Source organism: Arachis hypogaea, chromosome 17, assembly GCF_003086295.3.
Source record: "Arachis hypogaea cultivar Tifrunner chromosome 17, arahy.Tifrunner.gnm2.J5K5, whole genome shotgun sequence".
Classification (NCBI taxonomy): domain Eukaryota; kingdom Viridiplantae; phylum Streptophyta; class Magnoliopsida; order Fabales; family Fabaceae; genus Arachis; species Arachis hypogaea.
This window is the reverse complement of record NC_092052.1, coordinates 11,397,256-11,409,261: the sequence shown is the minus strand read 5'-3', so window position 1 is coordinate 11,409,261 and position 12,006 is coordinate 11,397,256. Positions and strand designations below refer to the sequence as shown.

Below are 12,006 nucleotides of genomic sequence, written 5' to 3'. Positions count from 1 at the left end.
AAAATATGAAGGAAAAAATCAAGGCATATATAAACGCAAATTATAAACTGTTACACCCAACGCAGGTCTAATAATACACCCAACATTGCGTAAAATATACACCCAAACTGTCTGTGCTGTATTCAAAATGTATGAATTACATGTACTAAAATATGAAGAAAAATATCAAATCAAATATACACCCATAACCTGCGAATTTTTAGAGCTTTTGTTCTATATGAATCTATATATGTGTCTATATGTAAATTGTCAATGAACAAAAATACACCCAAAAGAACGGTGCTTTTACACCCATATTCTATAAAACTATACACCCAAAGAGTTATCCCCTGCTGCTGGTACCCTGAACTGATAATTCATAACGTGTCCTTGATATTGGCTGGAATTTGAATGCGCCGCTGATGCAGCATCAAAACAGGTTTATCTGAATATAACACTCACACATTAGCTAACCTATTAACGAGAAAAATAAACTCAATCGCCACAAATTTAAAGAACATTACTTTTACCTCGCTTAAAACTTTCGTCTTCTTCTTCTTTGTGCCATTTGCGATCTGTTTCTCCAGCTTTGAACCTAGCCTGTTTTTTGGACGTCCTCTTGTTCGAATCCTTGGCGGGCTTTGAAGCTCGTTAACGGATTCCAAGTTGGCATCTTCGTGGGATAAAGAAGATGTCCCCTTCCTTTTGGCTTTTAATGCTTCCATCTCGGCCATGACGTTATCGTAAGCACGGTGCAGAATTGCAGTCAGCTCCTCCAATTCGGAGGCAAATTCGCAAATATTTTGCGAACGAAAAACCAATTGGTCGAACCTCTTGCTTCTTGGCTCCATTAGTGGCTCGTCGTGGCTGCTCTTGATGTGTGTGTGTCGCCTCTTTACCTTCTTGCTCCATCGTTCCAGTATGTATCTAGGTGACACTTGGCTTGCTTGTTCGAAGCTTAACACGCTTAGTGCGTGACGGCACAGTATCCCTCTCGACTCGAATAATAAGCATTCGCATTTTACCTCGGCTGCAACTGAGTCGTAAGTAACCACGAACTTGTTGAATATTGAGCTGGAAACTTGTTCTCCGACTTCGTATACTGAAAAGCCTAGAGCGGAATTCTTTAATCTGGTGATGCAATTCACCTTTCCTCTGAATTGCGCTTGGACTTCCCTAAACTTTGCGTGAGTGTACGCATCTTGAAACTGAGCTTCAATGGAGGATTTGGTTGCACACGGTATGACCGTATGAAAATCTGCAGCATCTGATTCTCTCTCTGCTTGCTCCCTGCTTCCGAGGCAATTATCGTATTGTTTGACGAACTAAATAAGCGAGCTGTTCCGGGTGATATACTTGTTAAAAAATGAATGCATGCTCTCGCTCCTTTGGGTGCTTCTCATCCCTGCCCAGAAGTGGTGATCCAGATAGATAGGAACCCATATGTGACGGTCTTCGTACAGATCTGCATAATACACCCAAACACAGACTGTAAATACACCCGAGGGAACATGCAATATACACCTCTGCTGCAGATTTTAAAAAGACATTACCTGAAAGCCACTTGTTGTCCGCAAGACCAAAATTCAGCAGAAAATCGTTCCAATTCCTATCGAATGAGTCTTTGCTGTGAGAGTTCCAAACAACTTGGCTCATTTCTTGTTCGATATCGGCATGTCCCTTGTACTCGTTTAATTTGCTTGGAATCTTCTTCATGATGTGCCAAATACACCAATGGTGAATTGTCGTTGGCATACAGGCCTCTAAACCCCTTTTCATTGATGCGCACTGATCGGTGAGAAACCCTTTTGGAGCGTTTCCTCCCATGCAACGAAGCCAGCATTGAAATAACCATTTGAATGATTCAATTTCTTCGTTCTTCATCAAAGAGCATCCGAGAAGTGTTGACTGACCGTGGTGATTCACCCCGATGAAAGAACCACAGACCAAATTATACCTGAAACAAATTACCATGGTCCAGAATACAAAATTATTAGTTACACCTTAACAAATGCTTCGCATACACCCAATGAAACAGCCAATATACACCTCTGATGCGGATTCGTAAAAATAAAATAATTTAGCATCATAAACAGGGGCAGTTTGTTACCTGTTTGTATTGTAGGTGGTGTCGAATGAAATGACGTCTCCGAAATACTCAAAGGCGGCTCTGCTTCTTGCATCGGCCCAAAAAGCGAACTTAATCGATTGATCCTCTTCGAGTTGGAGCTCAAAAAAGAAATTCGGATTCTTCTCTTTCATTCTTAACAAATATTTCCCGAATTTCTTTGCATCTTCTTGTTCGAAAACATTCTGCACTTCCCTCGTAATGTAATTCTTCACGTCCTTTTCGATAAAATTTAACTCGCGATGACCCCCGGCAGCCGCAACAAATGATTGGTATGTTTTGCTTGGTGTGATCCCGGCCTCCTCGTTATTCTCTATCGTACGACGAATGGACATGCTTAGTTCCCTGTGCTGTTTGAGCATCTCTGCTTTGCTTGGACAGCAGGGGTGTGAATGATCGAGCACAACCTTTGAAATAATCCAAGCACCGACATCCTTCAATGTGTGTATATAAATTCTTGCAGGACAGTTTAAACCGGCTGTAGGATTGGTCTTCTCGGTCGAAGATATTTTAGATTTCCATTTTCCCTCTCTGCTACATGTAATCAGTTGATTCTTAATCTCGTTTCCCTTCCTATTTGTGCACCAAACTCTTGTAGAGAAACCTGCAGCCTTGGCGTAGTTCCTGTAAAATTTTCCAGCATCTTCAAGGGTGGTAAAGGTCATTCCAACCTTCGGAACAAGCTCGTCATCAACAACCGAGAGAGGCTGCACAATACACCGTGTCAGAAACTGTGAATACACCCATAGATATGATTCAAATACACCCAATCATGCCTAATATGATACACCCGAACCGCAACAACTCAACTACACAATGACCTTTAAAGCCATAAACTGTAAATACACAGGCTGCAGAATACACCATGTCAAAAACTAAAAACACACCCAATCATGTCTGATGTAATACACCTAAACAATAACAACTCAATTAAAATAACAAAACCAGTAGTGTAGATACACCCACACTTCTAGCAAAAATACACCCAAAAAAAGAGCTGATCTACACCCGAGCGTCTGCTATAAATTTCAGTTAATTAATCACAACTAATACATTGAATCGACAGATTCATGTTAACGTGTTACTTTCACAGTCAATGTTCAGCAATTTTTCAACTACACAATGCTATACAAATTACTGAAAGAAAATTCATTATGTAGATCAAACCTCAGGAACTTCGTTAGATTCAAATTCATAATCCACTTCGCCTGAATTCAGCTGAGAATCTGAGGTGGAATGATCCATTATCTTCAAAACGAGTTCAAACTTTGGTTTCAGAAAACAACAAATCAAAATAGAAAACGAAGATCGAGTTACAGAGAGAGAAAAAAGTAACGTAAACGAAGAACATACCAGTGAGAAAGCGAGAGGAAAAGAACGATGGAGAAGAACGAGGGAAGAGGCGCGAGAAGAAGAACAACCAAATCTCAAAATAACGAAAACGAAGAAGGAAACAAATATTTTAAATTTGGTAGTTAGATATACGCGGGATCTTATATAGCGCGTGTAATCAACGTACGTGGAGCAGCGCGTATTTTGATTTTATTGTTTAATGAGCTTGTAAAGCATACAAGCCCTTAGGACTTGTATGCAGAGCTTTTCCGATCTAAAACTAAATTCAAAGTTTTTAATTTCTAATACAATTAACCAATCATATTCATAAAAGGATATTTTAGTTTTTTTTAAAATTAACTAAAATGATAGTTTTCTTATTTACTAATTAACAAATCAGATATTTTATTCTTCTTAAAATAAATCAAGTTCAAATATCTAATATCTAACGGAATTAAATAACTTTAGTCTAAAAAAATATTATTTTAGTTTTTTTAAAATTAATTATAAAAGTATTATTATTGTATTTTTAATATAAATTCAAATTTTTAACTTCTCATAAGGGCAAACAAATTTACTTACTAAGGATATTTTAATCCTTTGATTCCTAAAAGATTGCATTTTGGTGTTTTAATTTAATCAAATTCAAAATTTTAATTATTCACATAATCAAACAACTCTAATTCTTAAAGGATATATTAGTATTTTTAAAATTCTTTTAAAAGGATTATTTAATGATTTAAAAATTAAGTATAATGATATTTTATATTTTTAAGATCAAATTCAAATTAAACAACAATAATAATTTCAAGACAATTTTCAAATTTTTTTTTATCAAAAATACCGAGAGTCGAACCCGCAACCTCTTAAGTGAGTATAGAGAAATTATGTTATTTGAGTTATAATTCATTGACAAGGCAACTTTTAAACTTAAGATTTGATTTATGTGTTAAATCATATAATTCATGTATTAAAGTATTTAGCTAAATTCTATTAAAGATATTTAATTAAATTATTCGTATTATCCATGTAAAAATCAATAATATTTACCAACAAAAAAATATTATAATAACACGTTGCTCTTTTAATATCTTATCAATGCAAAAAATAGATCAAATCTTTAATATTTTAGGATCTATAGAAAATACCAATTCGAAACTAAATTTAAAACCATCTTTAATTTTTCTCTTAAGCTATTAAAGAAAATCAAGACTCTGTCTGGTAGGCAGCATAGCATCTTTTGGTTTTCCACTTCCAAGAAAGATTCGAGTGAATTAACCATTCGCTTACTCTTGTAGAACGCTCTCCTCGCTTTTTTGTTATTAGAAATCTTTCTTACTTGAGTAGCCGGATCTTGATAATTCGAATAAACGAACCCATCACTTTTGTTACTTGCCATGGAATCCACCGTTTTTGGTTGCGAATTACTCCCATTGAAAACCAAGGCATACCACAAGAGTTTTATTTCGGTGATTGTTTCTCCATCATTTTCAATTGCACCCAAGAATTGATCCAAATTACCCAAGGCTCTGATGTTGAATTTTCTTCTACTACAACTACTGAAGCAATCTTGGTTCCCTCAGATATCCTATGTAGTTGTACTCCATTCACAGACCTCAACAGAGAAGACACAATCTTATTGCATGAAATCTTCTCTTCAGTGCCTGCATCCCCTGAGTTATTGGACCAAATTTTACCTGCCATAGGCGAAACTGCAAGAAGGATTCTAAGCCGTGAAGGGTGTGACTCCAACACGCTGGAGATTGTTGTGAACCTTCACGTTGTTACCAGGCGCAACATTGTTCAAGATTCTGATATCTATAATGATGATCTCTGTGAAAACGTTCCTGAACTAGCACAACTCGTGAATCTGTTAGAGAGATCCAAAATTGATGAGCAAGATGATGACGCTGAATGCGCTATTTGCTTGGAGAAGTTTGGCCATGGTAACGAAGATTCAAGTGTAGAAGTTGTTCGCATAAATTGCTCGCATGTTTTTCATGATCGTTGCATGCTCCGCTGGCTCCGATGCTGTGCCGACCATCAGTCGCCGTATTCTTGCCCATTGTGCCGCTGCCTCATATCTCCAACTTCACACGGTGACGATGAATAGGTCTCCTGTGTTCTCAATTATAATCAAACTGAAAGAATTTTTTTAGCGTTTTGTACAGTTTTACACTGGAATTTACGTCCTGCTTATGTAGTATTATTATCCTATTTGTTAGAATGTGAATAACAATTTTTTTTTCAAGAAAAATTCAAATTTTGATGCATAAAACCAAATTCTAAAAAAAAGGTAAAGAAACCTTATTTCTTAGGGCAACTAAAGCAGTGCGACAAATTAATTTGAGTTGGTCGAGTTATTAATTTACTGGTTAAGTATGATTATATACACAATAAGATTACATTTTTTATGTATTATTTTTTGAAGTCTAAACTTTAAAGAGATGCATATTCTATTAATAAAATAGAAAAACTTGAATACAATAAAAACTGTTCTCTAGTACGCAATAATATAAATGGTTAGAAGCTCGTCTTTCAAATCTTCAACACATATTATCGAATGGAGGAGTAATAAACTTTCGCTCCATAAACCTCTCAAATTTACTAGAATTGCGAGCTAGCATTTTGTTGAACTAGTAAATTCATTTGATTAATAGAATACCACCTAAATTGGTGGATTTCAATTCTTAAAATTTTAAAGTATATATAAACTTGTTTGATTTGTGTGTTATTAACAAATTTTCATGTTATGCCCGGTTTGAGTTTGATGATAGATAGAAAAATTTTTTTAGCTTACTTATTTCATTAGTAATATAATAGAAAGTGTTTAAATTTAAACCGCTTTAAATTAAACCATTTATTTAAGGTTTTTTTATTAAAATAAATAAAAAAAATTATTTCCCTAAATACACATGAATCAAAACCTTTTTTAAAATGTGCAACCCCAAATTATGGAAAGCACCCACGAATTAGAAATAATCTCCATCTCAACGCCGACGCCCACAAAATGGGACATTCTATAGATGGCATCCACAGAATGAGCATGTCAATGGCAGCACATATGAATTGGGCCATGCCAATTCTGACACACACGAAATGGGATTCCTCGTTTTAATTTAATTTAATTAAAATCGATATTTTAAATAAAAAAATGTTTGTTAAACAATGATCTCGTATTTTAGATGTACTCATCAAACAAAATTAATCCTTAAGGAGCCAAAAATTCTATGACAAAGAAATCATCAATCTTTGACAAACGAACTTTTTAAATTATCAAAATGGTGGTTTAACTAACTTAATTAAACTATAGCATATTCGGTGGATCAAATATTACATAATTTAATTAATTAAGTGTGTGGCTGATTACAATCGTTTAGGCAATTGATTCTTTATTTGCTCTCTTATTAGTTCTATTTGTTAGGCAATTGGTTCTTCTCACGTGGTATCGTTAGAAAATAGTGTTCTTGTATGTGGTGAATAATAATAAAATTATAATTCACAATAATCTTGATAGTAATGCCAAATAAATTGTTGTGTAGTTAGTGTTTGCTATTTTATTGTGTATGATATGGTAGGTGAAAATAAAAAATAAATGTGAAATGTGTATCATTGTATATTTTGTTGTAATTATTTATTTATTTTTTATTCCTATTAAAACTCTCTCTTCTTTTATTGGGGTCAAGAACTTGCTGTAACTAACTATAAAAATAATAGAAAATTATATAAAAATAAAACCACATGTGAAAAAAATAAAATTAAAACAAAGATTTCATACCACACATTGTTACATACAAATTTAATAATAAAAATATAGTGATAAAATGATAAAAAAATATGTGGAAGAAATATCTGCAATAGGTGGTTTAAATGAAATATTGTTTTAAAATGGTGGTAAATGGTCAATATTTTCAGCAGATAATTACGTGAAAATGGTGGTGGAGGTCCATACTTTTAGATTATTACAACTTAGTTGCTGCATTTCGTGTTTGGTACTAATGAATTGGGTCCAATTCACGTCTGATCCTCTTGAGTTTGGAAATGGATCATTTCATTTTTTTTTTAACATTTGAGATCACACTCTCACCATTAATTTTATAAATGGGACTAAGAATAAATACGAGAGAGAACAATGAAAAATTAAAGATCACACTTTAAATTCTCAATTGTTTAAAATGAATATTGTTTTACACTTTAATTTACGTCCTGCTTATATAGTATTATTATCCTATTTGTTAGAATGTGAATAACTTTTTTTTTTCAAGAAAATTCAAATTTTGATGCATAAAACCAAATCCAAAGAAAAAGGTAAAGAAACCTTATTTCTTAGGGTAACTAAATAAGTGCGACATTAATTTGAGTTAGTCGAATTATTAATTTACTGGTTAAGTATGATTACATACACAATAAGATGATATTTTTTATGTATAATTTTTTGAGGTCTAAACTTTAAAGAGATGCATATTCTATTAACAAAATAGAGACACTTTTCAAGTGTAATACAATAAAAACTGTTCTCTAGTACGTAATAATATAGATTGTTAGAAGCTCGTCTTTCAAATCTTTAACACATGTTATCGAATGGAGGAGTGATGGATTTTAATTCTTAAAATGTTAAAGTATATATAAACTTGTTTGTTTTGTGTGTTATTAACAAATTTTCATGTTATGCCCTGTTACTCCATAACTAACACTTGTGTTTGAGTTTGATGATAGATAGAAAAAAATTCTTAGCTTACGTATTCATTATTAATACAATATAAATTTAAATTGATTTAAGTTAAACCGTTTATTTAAGGTTTTTTTATTGAAATAAATATAAAAAAAATTTATTTCCCTAAATACACATAGATCAAAACCTTTTTTAAAATGCACAGCTCCAAATTATGAAAAGCACCCACGAATTAGAAATAGTCTCCATCTCAACGCTGACGCCCACAAAATGAGACATTCTATAGATGGCATCCACGGAATGGGCATGTCAAAGACAGCACATACGAATTGGGCCATTCCAATTCTGACACACACAAAATGGGATTCCTCGTTTTAATTTAATTTAATTAAAACCGGTATTTTAAATAAAAAAAAATGTTTGTTAAACAATGATCCCGTATTTTAGATGTACTCATTAAACAAAATTAATTCTTAAGGAGCCAAAAATCCTATGACAAAGAAACTATCAATCTTTGACAAACTAACGTTTCAAATTATCAAAATGGTGGTTTAACTAACTTAATTAAACTATAGCATATTCGATGTATCAAAGATTACATAATTTAATTAATTAAGTGCGTGGCTGAGATTACAATCGTTATGCAATTGATTCTTTATTTGCTCTCTTATTAGTTCCATTTGTTAGGCAATGCCAAATAATAATTGTAATTCACAATAATCTTGATAGCAATGCCAAATAAATTATTGTGTAGTTAGTGTTTACTGTTTTATTGTGTATGATATGGTAGGTGAAAATAAAAAATAAATATGAAATGTGTGTCATTGTATATTTTGTTGCTATTTTTTTATTTATTTTTTATTCCTATTAAAACTTTCTCTTCTTTTATTGGGGTCAAGAACTTGCTGTAACTAACTATAAAAATAATAGAAAACTATATAAAAATAAAATTACATGTGAAAAAAATAAAATTAAAATTAAGATTTCATATACCACACAATGTGACATACAAATTTAATAATAAAAATATAGTGATAAAATGATAAAAAAAATATGTGGAAGGAATATCTGCAATAAGTGGTTTAAATGGAATATTGTTTTAAAATGGTGGTGAATGATCCATATTTTCAGAAGATAATTACGTAAAAATGGTGGTGGAGGGTCCACACTTCTAGATTATTACAACTTCGTTACTGCATTTTGTGTTTGGTACTAATGAATTGGGTCCAATTCGCGTCTGACGCCCTTGAGTTTGGAAATAGATCCTCTTAATTTTTTTTAACATTTGAGATCACACTCTCACCATTAGTTTTATAAGTGGGACAAAGAATAAATACGAAAGAGAGCAATGAAGGGTTAAAGATCACACTTTAAACTCTCAATTTTTTTAACAATGGAAAGTATCCATTCCCCTGGAGTTTTTCCTCTGCCTCCATTTTGTGGGTACCACATGTGTGATAGCTGAATTCGCATTCGCCATACCTGAGAAGCCCATTTCGTGGGCGCTATACACAAGATGGATTTCTGCTACCATTTCCTAGGCGTCAGCGTTGAGATGGAGGCTATTTTCAATTCGTGGGTGCTTCCCATGATTTGGTGCTACGCATTTTGGAAAAGGTTTTGATCCATCAGAAAATAATAGTTGTTCGGGGTTACCTAGAACCAGATGTGGATTGGGCTTGCTTACGAGACCCAAACGTTCAAAAGAGTGGTCTCCGACTTGTCCTGCGTCAGAGAGCCGCCGTCTGAGTTGTGTTTACGAAAAGGTGGGAGGTGGTACTTACAAGACACTCCGATACCTAAGTCAGTAAGAGGTTAAGCAGGTTTTAGCGTATTGGAACTTAGATGTACCTGAGTGTGTCAGAGTATTTATAGGAGCTGAGCCAATAACTACCGTTGAAGTCGTTCCACTTCTGGTGGTGGATAACCGTTCCTTTATCTTATAGTTGTTGGGATCTCTCTTCTAAAAGTGGGTGAGAGATATAAGGAGGAAATTACTTAGTTGGATAAGTGTTAAGCACCTGCTAGTGTTGATCCCGACCTCTTTGCAGAGGTCAGATAGGCGGCAAAGGCCAACCTTCATGATTGGGCCTTTTAGCTTAATTTGGGTCTAGCTTATGATTTGGGTCAGGGTATGAATAGTGCCCCTACTCGAGTCCGATCTCTTCAATAGGAGTTGGACTTGAGTATTAATAGAGCTCGGGACTGCCTAAGTCGTTATCCTCTTCCCGTGTTGAGGAACCGACGTGATTTCAAGTTGAAAAACCGACGTGATTTCAAATCATCAATCGTCATGTCTTGTCAACAGTCGCGTCCGTTTGGCTTTTTGCATTTACACGTGGGGGCAGTTATATTGGTAACGGCGCGCTCTTTTAATGATTGCGTCATTTTACAATTATGCCCCTAGTATGTTATAAATTCCTTTCGTCTCTTTCTCTTTCTTCTTTTCGAATTTTTCCTTTGTACTTTCTTCCTTGTTCAAAAGATCTTCACGCTTTGGTGCTTGCTGTTTCTGTTCCTTGGATTTTCAGCGTTTTCGGCATTCCCTTCCTTCTTGTTGTCAGTTTTCCTCCAAGAAAGGTTAGTCTTTCGTTACTTTTCACTCTTTATTGACTTCGTTATTTTTATTGAGTGTACTGAGTGATGGAGGAAGAGGTTCTGAGTAGGTTTTGGTGGTGCTTTCACTATTTGCTTATAGGAGACTTTGGGATTTTTGTGTTTTTCTTTTTACAAAAATCGTTTCTTTTGATGCAATGGGTTGCTTTGTATGGAAAAGGACTGTCTTGTTTCAAACCTGCTTTTGATCATTGTTTTTTCTTTGTGTAATGTAGATATATCTTCTTGTATATCTTCTCCCATTTCTAAAAATGTCTTCCCGAATTATGGAGGCTCTGTTAAGATGGGTAGATTCTTCCGTCTTGTCTGAACACCCCATTGTCGATAATGTATTTGTAACTGAACTTCGTAAACACCATAGGATCTGCATTTCTGATGTCGATGAGGCAAAGTATGAATTAGTGGCCCAAACTCAAAGAACCGAGTTTACTATGAGAGAATGAACGATTCTGATTCTCACTTTTTTTTGTGTACGACTGTCTGTTCACCTGTTTAGGGGTTACTTTTCTCTTTTCCGACTTCGAGATAGAGGTGTTATCCCACTGTGGGGTAGCTCCTTCCCAGCTTCATCCCAATGTTTGGGGTTTCCTCAAGATTTACCAGCTTGTCAGCCATGCACTTGATTTTTCATCTCTTTAAAGACCTTTTTCTATATGTTTTATTTAGCCTTTTAGTGCTAAAAATAAGCAACAGTGGGTTTCCTTCCGAGCTATACAAGGCCGGAAAGTTTTTTCCATTTATGATAAGTCTTTCCATGACTTCAAAAATTTATTCTTTAAAGTTTAAGCTGTTAAAGATCATCATCCCTTTTTCTAAATGAAAATAATGATCCCCGATTTCTTCTATATTGAGTCGAGACTTCCCCGTAGAGAAATATGGCTTGGTAGATTTGGACGAGGTAGAGGAGGTTATGGTAGAGTTTTCCGAAAGGCTTGGGGACGGGCTCCAAACCTGGACACCAAGAAATTTCTTCTTGGATCTCTGAGCTATGTCAGGACCGAGCTAGGTAGTTTTTGTGTTTGATTTTGTAGGTGACTTTTCTTATTCGACTTGTGCACTATTCATTTTTACTTCCTTTTTTAGAAAAAAGAAGAGTGGGTCGAGAGCTGATTATCAAAAGGTGCAGGAAGTCAAGAGGAATGCTCGTGCCCGAGCTGCTGCACAAGAGGTCGGAACCTCTGCCACTCCTCCTCGCTTCAAAGCTTGGGTTTGTGGACTTCCTCCAGCCATTTTGGTAAATCCAATTCATACTTCTCCTCTTCCTCCTCTTGTCCCTGTC

The 12,006-nt window shown here is 34.6% G+C and overlaps 1 protein-coding gene across 1 annotated transcript; it reads left to right on the top strand.

Moving 5' to 3' along the window:
• Nucleotides 1–2,372: 2,372 nt before the first annotated feature.
• Nucleotides 2,373–5,552, top strand: LOC112762797 (uncharacterized). The gene is made up of 2 exons (XM_025808635.1): nt 2,373–2,379; nt 5,053–5,552. The coding sequence occupies exons 1-2, from the start codon at nt 2,373–2,375 to the stop codon at nt 5,550–5,552; spliced, it is 507 nt and encodes a 168-aa protein (XP_025664420.1).
• Nucleotides 5,553–12,006: the final 6,454 nt, after the last annotated feature.